This window comes from Protopterus annectens, chromosome 8.part0 (genome assembly GCF_019279795.1).
Source record: "Protopterus annectens isolate FY-2018-M chromosome 8.part0, PAN1.0, whole genome shotgun sequence".
Taxonomy (NCBI): Eukaryota; Metazoa; Chordata; order Ceratodontiformes; family Protopteridae; genus Protopterus; species Protopterus annectens.
Window position 1 is genome coordinate 511000224 of NC_056741.1, and position 20452 is coordinate 511020675.

The window sequence follows — 20452 nt, forward strand, 5'->3', positions numbered from 1 at the left end:
AATCTTCAACATCCAGTTTAGTACTACCAGTCCTTTCCATCATCTTTGGAAAGTAAAGTATAATATCTTTTAAAGAGACTAATCCAGGAAACTAAAGTGTTCTTCTGTGGGTTTTCCAGTTGAAAGCAATATATAGATAGGTTGCAACACTAACCGTAAAAGGTATATCTTCTGCGGCTTACTTAAATCTACTGTCTGTAAGTATGTAGTGATTCACCTGAGAGTGTGTGACCTGCTATCCTAATAGTCCAATACACCACTGTTTGCCCAAAGACCTTTACAGACTTTCATGCCAAAACATATGATAGGCAGTCATGCATATTCCTTTACAAATAAGGCAAGAGTCCAATATAGTCAACCATTTGTTCACCAACTTAGCCAGGCTCCACACATTAAACATAAAGGGCAGACAAAGTAAACAGCATCAGTATGGTGAGCTGACAGTGGTAGTGGGTGGCAGACAAGGCATATAGATGGTAGACATACAAATGGAGGGTTGGGGGTATGAAGAGCAATATTCACTTCAGTCTAGAGGATCTTAAATATCTGCCCAACTCTGTTGTACCTGGTTTGCTTGACCCTGATGGTGTGGGGTTGAGTCCTTCAGTGGCTTGGGAGTTGGAGCCAAGCGAATCAAAAAGTAAGACAGACTTATATAGGCAAAAATGCCTCTGCATCTCTCAGTTAACTACAGCATCTCCCAGGTTATGAAACCTATTGTTCTGGATTACCATGCTATGACACACCTGGGAGCCCATGGGAAAGAGTCTTTGTCATGACACTCGTAAGTTGTCTCCAGGTGGGAGGGGGAGAGTTGGCAATTATTAATTCACCTGGGAGGCATGCAGCCAAGCATGTCTGGGCACTGCTTATCCTGCATAAAACAGAATGTGAAAGGGAAAGAAAGAGAAAAAACAATAAAAAGCAAAGGAAAGAAAAAAAAAAACAGAGATACAGAAAGAGAGAGAGATGGGAACAACAACAGGACTCATAAGTGTTATGTTCCTAATGTCTTTATATTAATAACACAAAAGTGAGAGAAGGGAAATTTTACTGCCGAATATGAAACTGCACATATCATGCATTTAATAATGCAAGGTGAAAAAACTCAGAAATACTTTTTGACAGTCGTATTCTTTCTTTCGCACTACTACATTTATTCTAATACAACTTGATAACTGTACAATTTATTTCCATTAAATGGCATAAGCAATCTGTTTAATGTAACAGTGAATATCAAGATGTATTGCTTCAGGGTCAGGTATGCTTTCACTTCCAAAACTAAATGTAATTACCATACCACATTTTCTTCCACTTGACGGAGTCATTATAATTAAGTCATGTATTTGTTAGTGAATATGTATACTTACTACTTACAATGACGACGTAACTCTAACAGCCTGACAAGCTAAAACCCATTACTCAATTATGCAATGTTAGTTTATTTTTGTTATTTATATATATATATATATATATATATATATATATATATATATATATATATATATATATATATTTATGGGATCTGGACACATGCTCGACTAGCATATGTCCAAATCAAAAAACACCGAACACACATACACGGAAGCACTTAACATCGACAAGCGCTTCTGTGTATGTGTGCCTGTCGAACTACAGTGCGGGTAAGGGAAAATTCCCTTTTTCCCACTGTAGTGCAATCTCGAGTGGGAATATTAAAGTAGGGAGGTGTGGGGGTGTAGGGAGTGAAGCCCCCCTGCAGAAACATAGATTTATTTTTTTAACTACGCATACACGGAAGCGTTTTTTGATGTTAAGCATTTTCGTGTATGTGTGTTCGGTGTTTTGTAATTCGGACACATGCTAGTTGAGCATGTGTCCTAGACCCATATATATATAAATATAAATATATATATATATATATATATATATATATATATATATATATATATATATGAGAGAGAGAGAGAAGAGAGAGAGAGAGAGATTCTTTCCTTTTATTGACTTATTTGTGAGAAGTAAGAGTTTGTTATCAGTCCAGAGCAGCAACTGGGGTTTATGGTCTAGTATCATTAGTCAAGAGTCAAGTGGGTAGCCTTCATCCACTGGGGAACAAAGCAAGAAGGGGACACATAACAAAGTTGGGGAAGGGGGAATTACTCATTACTTCTTATGGCACTCTATAGAGACAGAAATGATTATAGTTGGCACCAACATAATACATTGTGCTTATCAACAAGGTGATTATGAGGAATCCTACCATACAGGAAGAGGTGGTACAGTAATTAGCTTATATGTTAAGTATGAGAATTACAGGCACTGTCAAGATGCTGGGTTAACACACTGGTGATGCATCACATACTACATGGCAATACCATTACCCCACTGGTCCAGATGGGACCCTATTAGCAACATGGGTGCCTTTCCTTAGAAGGCATACAATATACTGTCTCAGTCCCATGGTGCAATTGAGAAAGATATATATACGGATCCATGTGTACCAACAGTACATCAAGGAATAGTTGAAGTATCCATCCCCAATTTCCACCCACCCCCTCTTAATCTGCATTTATACTTCTGTAACAGCACCCACATACCCCACAAAGCAACCAACAGAATTACTCCCAATAGTAAGCCTCACTCTAGTTTACCACCCAATACTCTGTCTCAAGCTGTCCTACTCATTACCCCTATAACTATTAAATTACATCCCAATAACCAAGCCAGTACCCTCCTAACTTTTTCTAATTCTAATGTACATCAAAGATAAGACCCAAGTTAAATAAGATGCCCCAGCTCAGACTATTCTACTATTCCCCCTAACTTTACTAGTCTTCATCACCAATTATCAAATCTACCTCCTTTAAATACATAGGACTTCAACCAGTCCTCATATAAAATATCAACCTCTCTTCAACCTGTCTCTCTCCATACAAAGCACATCTGATCTATTTATCTATAAATACCTTAAAGCTAAGTATCCAAATTCATGAACAAATACCAAACCAAATAATTAGCTGAGATATTCACCCCAACCCAGGTCCCACTATTCATAAAATCCTCACTTCCAACCCTGAAGTGAATCAGTCATCTAATACCACTCAACAAAAAACATAACCCAAATTCACCTTGCTAAATATGAACCTAAGAAGTATATACAATAAAGTCCCTGACATCCATGCCTACCTTGCCAAATATATTCCTGATATATTCACAGCTACCAAAACCTAGTTAAAAAAAGAAATAACGGAAAATTAGATCACCCCCAGGATATAATATACTAAGGCAAGACAGGCAAAACAAGCACAGAGGTAGAGTAGCATCATCTATAACAATTAGCTAACCATCACCTTACTCTCACAGGAAATACAAAAGTGCAAAAGCAACCTTTAAAAAAAGAAAAACTGCAGCATCAGGAAAACATCAGTTTTGGACAAGAATGTGATATAAAAGAACTTGAGCAAGAGGGAGTGTATAAATACTTGGGAATTGATGAAGGAGCAGCAATAAAACATGAACAAATGAGAATAAAGCTCAGTAAGGAGTACTTTAGAAGACTTAAATTAATCCTGAGAACAGCATTGACATCTAGGAACAAGATCCAAGCCATAAATTAATTTGCTCTTCTTGTCCTAACTTATAGTTTTGGAGTGATTGAGTGGCCCCAAAAAGTGTTGGACAGATTGGATATTAAAACAAGAAGGATGCTTTATGCTCACCAAATGATTCATAAAAATCAGTGTATACTAAGATTATATATTCACCTTTCCGAAGGAGGGATGGGCCTCCTTGAAATTGATTACATATATAGATCTGCAATCGTGGGACTCCACATATATCCACTGACCTCACAGGATCCAAATGTAGTGAAAGTTTTGAAACATAAGGAAAATAAATCTAAGATGACATCTCTGCTTAATTTAGCAGACGCATATTGACGTCAAGCAGGAATGGAAATCAAGCCAGAAGTAGATAAAAACCAGGCAGCAACTGAATGTGCCAAAAAACAAAAGAAAGAATATAAGGTGAAGGACCAGACTAAAAGGCAAGAAATGTGGAATAAACATAAATATAGTTGCAAGTATAGAAAACCTCTGGAAGAGCCTAATGTTGATCAAGAATGAATGCAGGAATGGTTAAGGAGAGGCAAATTCAAACCAAGAAATGAAAGGTTAATATTGGCAGCCCAAGATAGTGGGCTCCGTACACACTGGTTTACAAAGTCCATTGAACATGTGGGAGAAACAGACATATGTAGGTTTTGTAGAACCAAATTGGAAACAGTAACACACCTTGTTGCTGGTTGCAATGCGCTAATGGCAGAGGGAATGTATACTGAAAGGCATAATAATGTGCTGAGACTGTTACAATGGAGATTGTGCAAATATTATGATATCGAAGTGGCTGAAAAACACTGGGAACATGAGCCACAAAGAATCATAGAAAATTATGAAGTTTATATTACATGGGATCACCCAATACCAACAGTTCAAAAGATAGATGCTAGAAAAACAGATATATTGGTCCAAGAAAAGAAGACAAAAGTAGCATTGATCATTGAAATCACCACACCTAGTCACTACAGTGTTTTGCATACAGAGAGACACAAAGTCATAAAATACCTTGATCTGCAGGCAGAAGTGAGAGCCATGTGGAAGAAAGATACCCAGACAGTTCCAATGGCAGTAGGAACAACTGGTCTTATAAAAAATAATTTACAATCATATTTAGGTATGTTACCAATTCATGTAGCACCGTACGAATTGCAGAAGGAGTCATTACTGGGCACATTGCGGATGCTGCGAAGTGCACTTTTGGCTAACATCAAAGAGTGAAACAATACTAATTTCATGAATGTTAATTGTACTTTGACTTAGGAATGGGAAGTGTACCTCATTACGAGGAACGTACCTCATTTGAGGTCTTAAAAAGTTCATGTTCCTCGAAGTTCCTCAAAGTTCCACATTGAAAGAGTCTGTCACACATTCAGTGTTAGGAATTATTTTAAGTGAAATCCATGGTAAATATAAATTAATCATATTAATTCATTAAAAGATCTTCTTTATAAGTAAAACCAGCATATTTTAACCATCCTATGACCTTCCTAGCTGAAGTTGTTAGTAAGCCATTAGTATGTGTTCCACATTTTGCCCATTTGTTCCACATTATGAAGGCAAGTGTTCCTCATTTTGGAGATGGAAGGTTGAAAGCTATGATGGGGTCCATTCCCATCATGGTATTAGAAACCCAAAAGATTTGGAGAAGTTAAAAACGAAATACCCAAATTAACAATGATGTACTTCTGATAGCACTCCTAAAAATCAACAATGGGAAAACTATATGTTTAACAGAAATTTATATACCACCAAGGAATAACATTGATACTGCTGAAAACATCCTGTATTGGATATCCCAACAAATTAACCAAGAAACATTAATAGTTGGAGACTGAAATATAGATTGGTGAAGTTCCACTATCCACATTGAGTCCATAAACTTGTACAACTTCTTACAATTAATAACCACACCCACTAGAATCAATAAATCTTTAGGAAGACACTCAACATTAGACTAGATCCTTACAAACAAAACAGACAAACTGATGAAAGTAGGTTGCCTCTCAGATAGCATAAGTGACCACATACCAACGTATGCCATTAGAACTCACCATAATTTAGATAAACATATTATTTATTACTAAATACAAAATACAACCACTTTCACCAAAGATATTTTCAATGAAACTCTAAAGCAATATAACTGGAATGTACTTAGAACAGTGCTGTACTGTATACTGCTGTAGAAGACTTCATTAACACATTCTTACAGGCCATAAGTAATCTATCACCAGTACATAATAAAAGGGTAACCTGCACCATGGCTAACAAATGAAACAAAACAAAAAAAATAAATAAAAAGGGATGAAGCCTGAAAAAAATGGCATAAAATAGAAGTCAAAATGCCTTCCAGCAATTTAGACATCTTAGAAACCTTGCAAAACTCCATCTCAAACAGGACAAGCAAACATACTATACCAACCTATAAGACAAACATCAAAACAACACAAAAAATTTTGGTTATCACTGAATAAACTATTCCATCCTGCCAAGACTAGCACTCCGTCTACAAAAATAGACAATATGGCAGACTCAATCCCCACACAGTTTAATTACTACTTTATATACTCAATATTATCTCTCTTAGACACTAATACATCTGCACCCCCCTCTCTACCCTTGTCCGACCAAAACCACCCACAGCTCTACAGTTTATTCCAATACTGACCTCACTCAAAATGAAGTTTCTCTTTAACCTAAAAAACACCTCAACAGTTGTAGACCAACTACAATCAGACTACCTAAAAATGGCTGCAGAAGTCATAGCCTTCCCTGTGTCCATAGTAATTAATAGATCCATAGCAGAAACATATGTCTCACACTGTGAAAAAATCCTACATCATACCACTGCACAAAGGCGACACATCTACAGAGTTTAATAACTACAGCCCTTTAGCGATTCTCTCCCACCTCTCCAAAATATTAGACAGATGCATACATATACAGCTGATGCAATACCTAACCTCAAATAACCTGCTCGCAGAAACACAACCTGGTTTTAGGCCTCAGTAGAGCACCACTACTGCTCTACTACATTATGCCAGTGTAATAAACCAACAAACGAGCAATTGCCTGCTTGTGTCCACCATGTTTTAGACTTGCCAAAAGCTTTTGATACTGTCTCACACCAGCAACTACTCATTCAACCCTCCTCAAAAGGACTTTCGCAAAACTCATTGTTATGGTTAAATGGCAACAAGCCGACTCTTCATTTCAACCAGTTACTACTAGTATTTAATATATTTATTAATAAAATCCACACCTCCACTCACCGTGCTAGAGTAGCTCAGTATGCAGATGATGCACATTAATATGTGTAGCCTCGACAATAAATAAACTCCCAAGATATTAACCAAAAATCTTTCTCCTATGTAGAAACCTGGTTCAAAGAATCAAACCTCCTACTAAACCCCAAGAAAACAAAGTTAATGTTTTTTACCTCCAAATGTTGCCAAAAATTAAAGACAATCTTTCACCATAAAGTCAGCAAATAATACAATTATGGAAACTACAACTCACAATAAACCTCTTGGCATTATAATAGATGTTGTTGTTGTTGTTGTGTCTTTTGGCTTTTCCCGGTTAGGGGTCACCACAGTGGAACTCTGGTCCGCTAATGATTGCCAGCTCTGACGCACAACCTTCAATGAAGGAATGCCCATTCACGCATGTCTCCACACAGAAGACGCTCTAGCTGAGAATCGAACAGGATAACGTCATACTGTGAGGTGACAATGCTACCGCAGCACCACCACCGCAGTCTGGCATTATAATAGATGACAATCTCAAATATGACCAGCATATACTCCACACCATTAAATCTACACACCAGAAACCAGGCTGCCTTTATAAGATCAATAGATTCCTTACAGATACTGCAAGAGAAGCTGTAGCTACCATCTTCTTACTGCCAACTCCTTATACACTGCTCCTATCCTAATAAACTTCAACAATACTCAATAAAAGAAATGCACAGCTACCATCTTCTAACTGCCAACTCCCTGATACACTGCTCATACCCTAATAAATGTAAACAATACTCAAAAAAAAAAAACACAGCCATCACCTTCTTACTGCCAACTCTATTATATGCTGCTCCTATCCTAATAAACTTAAACAAAGAAAGAAGCCCAGCTACTGCTACAATAAAATAGTTAAATGTGTCAGCAATCTCCCTAATAGGATCCACCATTACCATAGCTTAAACCAATTAAACTGGCTTGAACTGAACAACTATCTAACATATTCGCAACTAACTACAGCACACAAACTCATTCATCATCAAGAAAAATGCCCTGCACTAAAAAACATATTACTGCCCGAAATTCCAGCAAGAGACCTCTGGACTGATAACAAACTCTTACTTCTCACAAATAAGTCAAATAATGTTGCAAGAGGCTTGTTTTACTCCAAATATGTTAAAATCTAGAATAGTATCCCCACACAAATAAAACTCTCCAACAAACTCAATAGTTTTAAACCACTGCTTAAACAACATCTTAACAAATCCTGGTCCTGCACACGGTCATCACGAGGCTAACACTTTGTACTCCCTGTACAATACAGTCTAAATAATCTCCTTAGACAAATACTCTCAACCTCTCACTGCAATCACAAAATATTTTTATACATAACTGCTGCCTGTACGATCCACTAAGTTGCATGTAGGATTTCTCTTTAGTAACTTCTATCTCTAAAAAATCTTAGAATGTATAAATGTAAGTACTGTATGTGCAACTCCTGCATGTGTATAAATGTAAACAAAAGTGCAGCTACTCTGTGTTTAACTGGAACTAAGTATAATACAATGTAAACAATTGCCTCTGGGCCTCTGCTGATAATGGGTACTGTCCAGTCAGACTTTCCCTGCAAACAAAAATAAATAAATAAATACATCATTCCTTGAGGTGGAAGCCTGTGAGATAATCAGCATGCCTCCAGTTAGTCTCTGGAAGGTTCCAGTGGCAAGTATAGTGAGGGCTACTCATACCTTGGTAGCCACGGGTAGAGGAAGATCACACATTATGCCTGTTCCCAGATGGGCCATATAAACTCTTCAAAGTCCATGTAATATACCTGTCCACTCTGAACCTGTTCTATATTACCTGCTCACCAAAGATGAGATGAGTAAAACGTTGCCTGTATGATAGAATGATGGCTAGTAAACACTGCTTCACATTCCGTATTTTGGCCAAACCTAGATATGCAGTACAGCTAGAATACCAGTGAAAACAAACATCCTCAGAGCATTCAAAGTGGCTAGAACATGCGCAGATTTACTTGTTATAACTCTTCTGTGCATGGCGTACCTGAGCATCAAAAATAGGATATGGAAGATTACCTCATCTGCATAAGGGAGTCTCAGATGTTTCACATATTTCTAACTTACATTTCATTATTCCATTATTCAAGGATTCCATCTTCAAAGGACTTTGTACTGTGTACTGTGCTTACAATGTAGCGTGCAGCACAGAATGGCTTACATTAAGTTTAAAAGCCTTTCTCTCTCCTTCCTTCACAGTTACTTTTTAACCAAAACCAAATGAAGAATTTTCAAAATAGGGGTTGGCGGCTGGATGGTTAGAGGCAACTGCTTTTTTGCAGTATCTGATGTACAGAACATATTTGTTGACTCTTGACTAGCTTTGTTTGTTGTAATAATATTATTGGTACCTGTAATACACAAAACTGTCACACTTGTATGATCTGCAGATTTGGCAGCTCTTAAAGAGGAATCTGTTAATAGAAGGGAAGGCAAACACATTCCTGCAGATTAGAGCTGAAGGCTAATGTTAGAGTCTGCACAGTGAAACAACAATGCAGCAAATTAATCAGTAATCTCTTCTCCTGTCACACTTTCTTTGAATTAGAAACAGAGACAAAAAGGGACATACCTCTCAAGTACACCTAATTTTGAGAAACTGTTTCCCATTTCATGTTGCACATGGACAGAGTTTATCACCCATTCCACCTTTTGCATTCTTATTTGTTGCTAAAGTCCATAGAATTTTCTCTTGAGAACAAAATGGATCCCAATTTTATATTTAATTTACTACCTAATTTTGTTTGCTGGGGAAGAATACAGACTAAAGGGTTATCTTGCCAGATTAAATATATTGCTATTGTCATTTAATTGTATGCTGCTCTCTCTGTATGGATGGCTGTCCCTCTCTTTGCAAATAAACTTAAAATAAGTACTTGTTTTATCCCTGAAGGTCCCATGATCACGGAGGCCCTACACTACTGGGACCCATTTTATTACAGACATCCACTTAGTAGAAAATAAAGTTTTTATTTTAAATTTTTAGACAAGTGGAATAATCTTCCTACATCAGTAAGAGAATGAGGATAATTATGTTTTTTTATTATTTTTTTTTAAATTCATGCATCATTTTTTTGTCCCTCTACTGTTCTTCATGGTACTGGCCCATTACCTGTACACACTGGGTCTACCATTTGTCTGCTTACATCCCCCCAACTTAATCTGGTATTTCTGGGGCTGATCATGGAATTAGGCATTCAGGGGCTCAGCATACCTGTGGATTCATCTGGTGGGGGAGTTAACTTATGACCTAACCCTCCTTGTAGACCTGATGATAAATCTTGGGCATGGGCTTGCAATGGAGTCATGTGGCATATAACCCTGTGTTTGTAGTATCTCAACCCTGTCACCATCATGTACCCCTCTTTTAGGCATGTCTAACAGCATGCCTTCCACGGCTTCCACCAGGGATAGACACAGTAGATGGCCATAGGTGCACACACTGACCCACCCATCTCAGAATGGTAAAGCCCATCCCTCCTTCACCCTACATCAGTTGCCTGAACCACTAATCAAACACAGGTAGTGTGGATCATAGTCAGGGCATTATACCTCTATACCACCACATCAGCAGAACAAGTGATTTGAAGGGCTAAAGGAAAATGTATTAACTTCCATGCAGCTTGAATCCTGGATTAACCTCCATACTCTTGCTCACTTTTGTATCTACTGTACACAAACTGTGTCATTGCTGTTTGCCTATGACCAAGTAGTGAATTTCCACAGTAATTAGTGCTAGCAATATATTATCAATGGACATTCCAAGTGTAGGAAAAGGTATAAAATAAATAAGAACCCCCCATAGAAGTGCCAAAGTGGTATACTAGTCATGGAAATGCCTTGTTGAAGGATAACCATGAATGAAATAATGATACTAGTCATAAGTACAGACATTCGTCACAGTAGCAGCTATGTATTACCCATGCATAAACCCATGTTCTTAAAATGAAAACCAGCAAGCTCATGCAGATAGTCAATATATGAAAAAATGTAAAAAATTCTCCCATTTTAATCACTGCACATTTTAAGTAAGATGATAACACTTTCTACTAACTGGCTACATGCTGTAGTAACATTTTTTTTTTTTTTGTTAAACAGACGTTTGCATATGTGCTTTTTAGGTTACCATATGATGCTACAAAATTGAAAGGTTATATTCACCAGAAATGTTAATGAATCTGCTATAGAAACTAATATGTTCAAGTAGAATAGCAAAATAGCAAAACACTCCACAAGGGGGGGTGCCTCTACAGACCCTGGAAACTACCGCCCCATAAGCTTAACCAGCCTGGTCTGCAAAGCTATGGAAAGAATCATTATGGAACTCATAAACAGAGATATAGGGGACCTACAGACACTTGACCCCACCCAGTTCGGCTTTGTAAAGGGCAGATCCTGCCTTTTAAACCTGGTTGACTTTTTCAAAACAGTCACTAGAGCCATTGATGAGGGCAAAGCAGTCCATACAGCATACCTGGACTTGGCTAAGGCCTTCGACACAATACCCCACTCAGGCATCATAGATAAGCTCAACAGCTTAAAAGTAAACCCTTATGTCACTAGATGGGTTGCAAACTGGCTAAAGGACAGAACCCATAAAGTTAAAATCACTGGAGCAATGTCAGACTCAAAGCCAGTCACAAGTGGTGTCCCACAGGGATCTGTCCTGGGACCCCTCTTGTTCGGCATTTATTTCTCAGATGTTAAAGCAAACATGGGAGGGCTGTGGCTGACAAAGTTCGTAGATGACTGCAAACTAGGCGCCATAGTCGATACACCAGCAGACACACACATCCTACAAAAAGGCCTCACAGAAACGGACAACTGGTGCCGGAGTCATGGCCTTAAACTAAATGCCAAAAAATGTATAGTCATCCCGTTTGGGAAAAACAAAGTACCCACAAATTATCACATAGACAGCAACCCACTGAGTATGGAAAAAGTAATCAGAGACCTAGGGACCCAAGTCGACAGCGACCTCTCATTTGACACCCACGTTGCCAAAGTGGTTAGAAAAACATTCTACCTTGCACACCTCATCATGAAGGGATTCACATCCAGATCCAAGGATGTCATTGTACCCCTATATTCCTCCCTCATCAGACCCATGATTGAGTACAATGCCCCATTTGGTATGTACCTCACCCGGCATTTGCAACAGCTGGAGAGACCACAAAAGTACCTCACCAAGAGGATCAAGGGTCTCCAACATATGTCTTATTCTGCCAGACTAAAGAAACTTCAGCTCTATTCAGTAGCATACCGACTGCTCAGAGGTGATCTCTGCCTGACGACAAGGCCATGTCCAATCAGGATCTGATGGACATGCTCCACCTCAAAAATCCAAATCCATCAGGACCACGAGAGCTAAAGACTTAAACCTCGCACAAGTATGAATAGGACATGCTGGAGGGATAGATTCATAACCCAGAGGCTTCCCATGCTTTGGAACAAGATCCCAGTTCATATTAGGCAGAGCCCCTCACTGACTCTCTTCAAGAGAAATCTTGATGAGTGGATGGGAGATCGTAAGTTTACCCCAGGGGTCACATCTGTGTCACTGCTAGACAGGGGCACAGTAAACTAATTCTATTATATAAGGGGACCTTCATTGTGTCACTACTAGACAGAGGCACAGTATTCTAAATTTATTCTGTACATTTTTTGTACCATTTCATGGGGTGGCAAAAGCCACATCACTATGGCTAGGCTTACAAATGCCCCAGGGCAGATAGCCTAGTACTATACTATAAAACTATGAAACTATAAGTCTTCACAATTGAAACAATTTGCTTAAAAAGTGCTTATTTTATGATTAATACAGACTGATAAAGTATGATATAACACTGTTATTAAGCTGATTATATTATACCTAGAAGGTTTATAAACGCAATTGCCACTTAGAAAATATATCTTACATCAGGCCTTGTTCGGTAGATATATGCTCACATACATGTTTACATGTCAGGAATGGGGAGAGGGATTATTTCACAGAGTATTTGGTTGTGGTGGTGCTGTGTGTGTGTGTGTGTGTGTGTGTGTGTGTGTGTGTGTGTGTGTGTGTGTGTGTGTGTGTGTGTGTGTGTGTGTGTGTGTGTGTGTGTGAGAGGATGCTAGTGTTTGCTTTTTAGGGTTAGAGTTAGGATTGGGTTAGGGGATAGATTTAGTGTAGAGTATGTCTGTGTATTTGTGCTCTGTATCAGTCAGGATTAGTGGTATTGATGCAGAAACATTTCTTCTTAAGATCTTGTTCCAGGTGAGGGTTAGCAGATATGAGTAAAGCAGAACAGGGGGCAAAGCCCATGCCCCAACCTCAACCCTGCAAATTACCTTAACAAAATCTCTTTCCCTAACAGTACCATTAGTGACAGTAATTTGACAATGTACTCCTAGTAGATTGTTAATTTTTTTTTAATAGTTCAATTCACTGATCAGAAAAGGAGACCTTTTTTTTTTTTGATCATTTAACTTAGTGAGTGTTCTGTGAGTGTTGTGTTCAACCTGCAATGATCAATGACAGTGCAGGTTAACATGTACCATTGTACAATGCAGTGTGAAACAATGAAATAAAAAAAAATCTGTAGACTTTGGGAAACTGATTATCCTATGTAAAAAAGTTGTGTGTGTGTGTGTGTGTGTGTGTGTGTGTGTGTGTGTGTGCGCGCGCGCATGTTTGTTGTGATATACCATCTCAGTTATCTGAATAAAATTGTTGACATCTTTTAAATGAAAATACTTCACAAATAATTCACAGTAGCAGTCTAGGTTCTTTTCATTGTATCATACAAAACACTTTCCAAATCAGGTTCATGTGAAAAAAAATTAATGGGTCTCATTTTCTCAAAATCAAACATATCTCATGTTGTCCAGTATAAAAAATACTAATAACTGTTTTCTATGACATTATTGTAGATGTGGCTCTGTGGGTGGACAGGCAGTGATTCCTACACCTTGGGACCTTTATCTTTTTCTATTTATATGACCCTGTAATTGTCATATATAACTTTGAGAGTGAAGGCTATTTAAGCTTCTCAAAAAATATTTACAGGCTGATTTTTTTTTTTTTTTTTTTTGGCTATTTGTGTTTAGCAACTTGTTTCCTTGCCAATGTGTAATTCAACTGTTTATAGTGGAACTGCTTTGCTTATGTTTCATACGCTAAAATATAATTCTTTACAAAGTATTCCTAACTCGGGATGAGCTAAAAGAATGCAGTTGTAAGAGTGCATTTAATTCATTCTGTTTATCTATGCAATGTGCTGCATGTGTTCATCCTTAATTTAAAACTCATGGCTTCATATAAAAATGTACACAGTATTCAGTACATTATTTTCATAGCTGCTAATATCTTCTTTTTTGCTTTTTGCAGGTAATTATTTTGTTGTCAGCTTATCTGCTGCTGACATAGCTGTGGCAGTATATTCATACCCTACAATTGTTGTCTCAGTTTTTTACAACAGATGGATGTTGGGGCAATTTCACTGCAGAATTAGTGCTGCCATCAAGTGCTTAAGTTGTATTGGATCCGTCTATAACATCACAGCGATAGCTATCAACCGCTATTGCTGTATCTGTCATAGCCTCAAATATGACACATTTTTTACCAAGAAAAACACTTGCTGCTACCTCTGTCTTGTGTGGATATTGTCAATTCTAACCTTGCTGCCAATGATTTTTTTTGACATGTTGGATTATGATCCCATTGTATATACATGTACATTCATGCGCTCTGTGAATCGTCAGTGCACTCTTGTGTTTGAGTTTGTGCATTTTATAATACCTACAACTCTAGTGTCACTTTGTTACCTGAGGATATGGATATTGATTATTCACGTCAAATATCGTCTCAGACAGGACCAGAAACAAAAGCTTAAGTCAAGTGAATTGCGTCAGATGGTGATAATGTTTCTTGTTTCTGTGCTTTTTGCACTCTGCTGGGGCCCATACAGCATAATTGGTTTTGCAATTGGCATTAATGCAGCTGACATTGTAGGAAAGACACCACAATGGGTCTTTCTTGCAAGTTCTTTTCTGGCTGACTTCAACAGTTGCTTAAATGGTGTCATTTATGGGGTCTTCAACCAAAACTTCCGAAACGAGTACAAAAAAATATTTTTTCTTCTGTTGTGCAAATCAAGAATATTGACTGACATAACACAGAAGAATTCAACTCGACAGACAATGACAAGGATGAGCGAATTAAAGCAGTAAAAGAAAATGGCAATGTTTTTCATTTTCTAATTATTTTTTTCTAAATGTAGTGTTTGAAATAGAAAAATGTACATATATTTTAGCCATCAAAACCTGTGCTTTAAATGAAACAGATTTGCCTCTGTCATATACAGGTCACTTTCCATAAGACTAACAACAAAAGTACACATGCTAAAGTATTGCCAAGTGATATTAGAATATTCCTTTCCAAAAACATTGCCTGACATAAGTGTATAATTACAGTGTTAGGAATATGTCTGAATAATTTGCATTCACTTGTCATCTCTTTTATTTAATACCTTATTTAAGATTCATATGGACTTTTATCAGACTTGACCCAGGAGCACTGTCTGGTTAAGTGACTTGTTCAATCACATAGTAGGTGAATGACAGGTGACTGAATCGTACCCGGCTCTATAGGAAGCATCTCATTAACAGTTCATAACCGTAACCTTCTGTGCTGTCAGACAATACAGTGTGTATCAGTTACTGCCAGCAATATGTATGAGAATGAAATATCAACAAAAATCCCAGAAAATCTTACTGCAACACATGAATACTGGAAATCAGTATTGACTGATGTGTGCGTTCATCTATTGAAAGTAAGAAGGAAACATTTGAAAGTATCACTGTAGGAGATGTATACATAGTTAAAACAGAAACCTGAGACTGCAAACCTTTCCAAGCTAACTTAAAAATGTTATGAGCAGTGTCTTGTTTCTCTTATTAATATCATTTATGCACTGCTAGATCTCAAGGCTGAAGATGTCATTTTATGTCATTTGACAGTAAAATGTTGTACATATAGTAGTCATGGAACACCAGAATCCCTTTAGATCTTGGGTGGTTGTTGATTGTCTGCTCCTTCTACAATGTAGCATGATTAATTGTAATGGAGTATTGTGACCTTCAGATCTAATTATATACGACTGGTGTACAGTCACCAGTACTGCCATGTCAGTACATTCAGCGATGATGACAATGTGCAGATTTTGGCTTCCTTCCACATTGCTCAAGCGTTAGTAACACATAGAAACAAAAGACAAACGGCATAATACTGAAAGCATTTTCCCATAGGAAATTATTGCCAGTGGAATTTCTACATCAGTGCCAGCAATGTTTCACTTCTTTAGGTAGATTTCTCTCTACGTCAAGTTGATGAAACTGTGGGGTTGGTCTACATCAGTTTGGGAGTTGAGAGGGATTTGCCACACTGCATAAAACAAGAAAAATAGTTTTTTGCACCTTTGGATTTTGGGGAACTTTTTCTGTTTGGAACATCAACTTTCAGAAAGCCAGAATTTCATACAAGAACGGCATATTTTCTTTCAATTTCTGACATGTTCAGGTTCATGTCTGTGTAACAGGCTTACAGCTTTGTTATTTAGCTACTTGTTGCCCCCACACTTTTGGAGTGGCATTATCCTGGCATCTTAATTCCATTACACAATGTAGCACCTTCTTGCTGTTTTGTTTCCAACATCTTAATGACATGTATGAAGTCACAGTTTAATTGTGTACTTAATCATTTAAGCCTATAGCACTGTTTACTTTGTTTGCCCTTTAGTGCCAGTTCTTCTCATATCTACAGCCCCTTTGAGCACTCTCACCTTTAAATCTAAATGTTTCCATTTGTGCAAGCACAATCATGACTGCCTAAGTTTTGTGACTGAGTATCTTTGCCTGCATGCTATAAAAAGTAATAGACCTCATTTGAAAAAAAAGAAAGAAAATAAAAAAGTCATTTATCATACTTGTTTTTTTAAAGTTATCTGGTTAAATCTGCACTGCCCAGCAAATCTCATTCAATGCACAGCTACAGTCAGCTATCCATTATGATACCTTGTACTATTAATAAAAAATAAAATTAAAATATATTTTGTAATTTTTTTTAGGAAAAACTCCCCACCTATTTTGTTTTCTACTATGTTTCTGAACATTCTCAATGAAACCACACAGATGATTTGTAATCTAATTTGCTTGTCTGTAGATGATGTCAGGAATATCAGCAGATCAGAAAAAACAGGTTACAATACATATATTTTGACATAACTGATTGTGACAACCATGCTCTGCCCCAGCAATCAAGTAGCCTCAATCCCCACCACTAACACCATGGAGGTCGTCTCCCAGAAGAGGAAAGAATAATTAATACACACATTAAAGTACAATTTCCCATAAGTGCACACAGAGATCACAGTCATTATGGGGCTGGCTGCTCCCTTGTTAGCTTAAAACATTTTAATAAATGTATTTTTACAGCAGTATAATCAAAACAGTGTCATGCATTTTTGCTAAAGAAGTTACAGCTTTACCATGGAGTAAGGGGGTCAGGAACCGTACCCAGAGCCTTTGGTCAACTTCATACTGTTTGCATACCCGCTCAAACATTTGAATGAAGCTATCAAAATTATCCCCCTCTTTAAACTGTGGAAGAAATTTACTGACCTTTTGTACTTCTGGTGTCCAGTTACTCCCTTCCCCATTACCTCCATGACTCTGGTGAAGAGTCAGCATTTCCCTCTAATGCTTTCTCTGCTGTTCCTGTTCTTCAGCTTCTAGGCTCCTCATTCTCTTGGCTGCTTCCAGTTCCATAAGCCTGGTCTACAACTCAAGTCTCTTTAGCTCCAGCTGGATTTTTAAGTCCACTGCAGAAAAGTTGAGCTGTCCATTCTCAGAGAATATTGTATCTCCACTGTCAGTCTGATTATCCTCCAGGCTGCTGATTTCTGATGCAGCTGTAACCAAGGCTGCAATCAGGTCTGCTTTAGTCAGTTTTCCATGCACCAGCCCCCTAGCCTGACACATCTCTGCCAACTGGCTCCTTGTCAGCTTTCCATACTCTTCTGCTGAAATGCTGCCTGCTCACCCTGACTAACACTAAGCTAACAAAAGAAATAAACAATTGTGATCTGAACTCTTGGTATACACTGTGTGGCTGTTTTAGAGTATAAAACACTTTTAGAGATCACTGTACATAAGCTACAAGAATTCACTCTACCCACACCACTACAAGCCAATTAGTATGTAAAGTAGATCCCACCACTGCCAAACACTTGTGATGAGTGTGCCCTGGCCCAGCAATCAAGGAGCCTCAATCCTCACCACTAACACCAGGGAGGTCATCTCCTAGAAGAGGAAAGGATAATTAATACACACAGTAAAGTACAATTTCCCTTAAGTGCACACAGAGATCACAGTCAGTCTGGGGCTGGTTGCTCCCTTGCTCACCAGGTCCCCAATAAGACTCCCCACTGGCACAGTTATAGGGTCCAGGTCTCAGCTTAACTGGGCAAGCTAGAACCTCCAGTACCCTCTCTGTCCAACCAGCGCTTCGTGTCCCTGCCCAAGTTGCTGACACAGCACACACACACTTTGAGATAAGTATTTATACACTTCACAGACACTCCTGGGAAAGGCTGACACAGATTCTCCAGCTGTGCCCCTTTACCCAGACTATACGGTAGTAATTACTGCCACCACCCAGTTAATAATATGAGCTACTGAAAGGCCCTTAAAAGGGTGTCCAATTATTACTGTGCAATATTAATATCCAATGGTAATGTGACTATACAGTCTAAGGCTTACTGGAAGGGCTTAGACACTAAACTCTATAAATATATAATGTACTCTAAAGCATACTTCATCTTTACACAAACCAGCCACAGGAAGAAGGTTTTAAAAATGTTTAATAATAAATAATTAAAACACAAGACAAATCTACTACACCACAGAGATATCTAAGAGTTCACAGTTCACACAGAAACTTAAAATAATACAGTAGGACAGGCCTGGTTTCAAAGAAAAATACCTAATTAATCTTTACTAGCTTTAACTATTCCTACAAGATATCACAGTGCTAAAAACTTACATGTGAGCATAAGCAGAGTGCTGATAAGTTAGATGTCCAAGATCAAAATGCTCCAGGTCTCTTGTGAGAAATAGTATTTAAACATTACTAACAAACATGTCTCTAAGGCCCTCCCAAAATTATATCATTTGTGACACTTAGGTTTTCCCAGTATTCATATTACATCATCTTAACACCTGGTCTGCGTTCTCAGACCACAAACTGCATCATTTAGCAATCTAACACCTGCACAGAAACTTACAATGATACAAGACATTTCACATGTATATGCTAACAGAAACTAAAGCAATAAAAGCACCTTCCACATCTAAATTCTAGTCATAAACTTTAGCCTTAAAACAATGGACATGAAATCTTCATCCAGCCGCCCTCAGGCCGAATTCTAACATGAAAGGATGCAACATGCTTCACTGGGCCAGTAGAGTGCAATGTTGTCACATATTTTGCAGTTCCACATTCACAGTGGTTTCTTACATTTAAAAACACAAGCCTGTATTTTACATTTGTTTATACAGTTGACAGAATGATGTATCAAATTCTATTTGACTAGGCTGGTAGCCTTTGCCCATCTCTCCCCAATTGTCACACTGGTTGTAATTTTTTCAATTGTTTATTTCCTGGATAATACATTTGAAACATACCTCATTTGAAACATACCTCTTGAACTCTTAGAGTAAGAAACCTTGACAATGCACACAAATAATTGGAGGACAAAGGCCCAAGAATAAGGACACTTTTTAAATGTTGCTCTTAAAAACTTAGAAAGTTGATCAAATAACAGGTTTTGCATTAGCATGGATTCTGAAGGATATGAAGTCTGAAACTCAAATGTTTGCCCTTATTTTCTGTCCTCATTGATTTGCCAGTGTTTTGCAGAAAACCACAATTTTATGAAAAAAACAACTAAAAATATGAGGCAAAAATATGGACATTCTGTGAAAATCTGGACAGTTGAGAGATGTATTTGAACTGTTTAAGTAAGCTTACATTTAAAGGTTGCATCTTGCTTCCCCTGATTTGCTCTTATGTTGTGGTCTGTTTTACAGACTATTATTTGTAAAAGCTTATCTTCAGGCAACTGCTGAGGATTGCAATCCCTAAATAATAACAAGAATTTCAGTTTTAAACTTCATATCCTTCAGAAATGTGCAACATAATGCAAAACCTGTTATTCCAGCATTTTTTTAAATATGAGTATGATATTTAAAATGTGTTTTGCTGTTGCCCCTTAATTTGTAGTGTTATCCCTGATTCTTGCGCTAATAATGTGAGACCTGACAACTGATGCTAGTTCGGTTATTTAGAATTGAACTTCATCTCTGAAGACTGTTCCTCTTAAAATCTGTGCCTGTAATTCCACTGCATCTGTAAAGAATGTTCCTTGTAAAATCTGTGTGGGTAATTTCACTGCAGCCTTGTACAATCTGCCACATTCTTGCAGTCCCTAAATAA

General features: G+C 37.8%; 1 protein-coding gene across 1 annotated transcript; it reads left to right on the forward strand.

Moving 5' to 3' along the window:
- The first annotated feature begins 504 nt into the window (after positions 1–504).
- LOC122808309 (melatonin receptor type 1B-like) lies at positions 505–16920 on the forward strand. Its single transcript, XM_044079275.1, has 2 exons — positions 505–640; positions 14288–16920. The coding sequence occupies exons 1-2, from the start codon at positions 505–507 to the stop codon at positions 15127–15129; spliced, it is 978 nt and encodes a 325-aa protein (XP_043935210.1). The 3' UTR covers positions 15130–16920.
- The last annotated feature ends 3532 nt before the right edge of the window (positions 16921–20452 follow it).

Coding starts and splice junctions, on each gene's coding strand:
- LOC122808309 (XM_044079275.1), top strand. CDS start 505: ATGAAGAGCAATATTCACTTCAGTCTAGAGGATCTTAAATATCTGCCC. Junction 641..14,287: donor GGAGCCAAGCGAATCAAAAA/GTAAGACAGACT, acceptor TGCTTTTTGCAG/GTAATTATTTTGTTGTCAGC.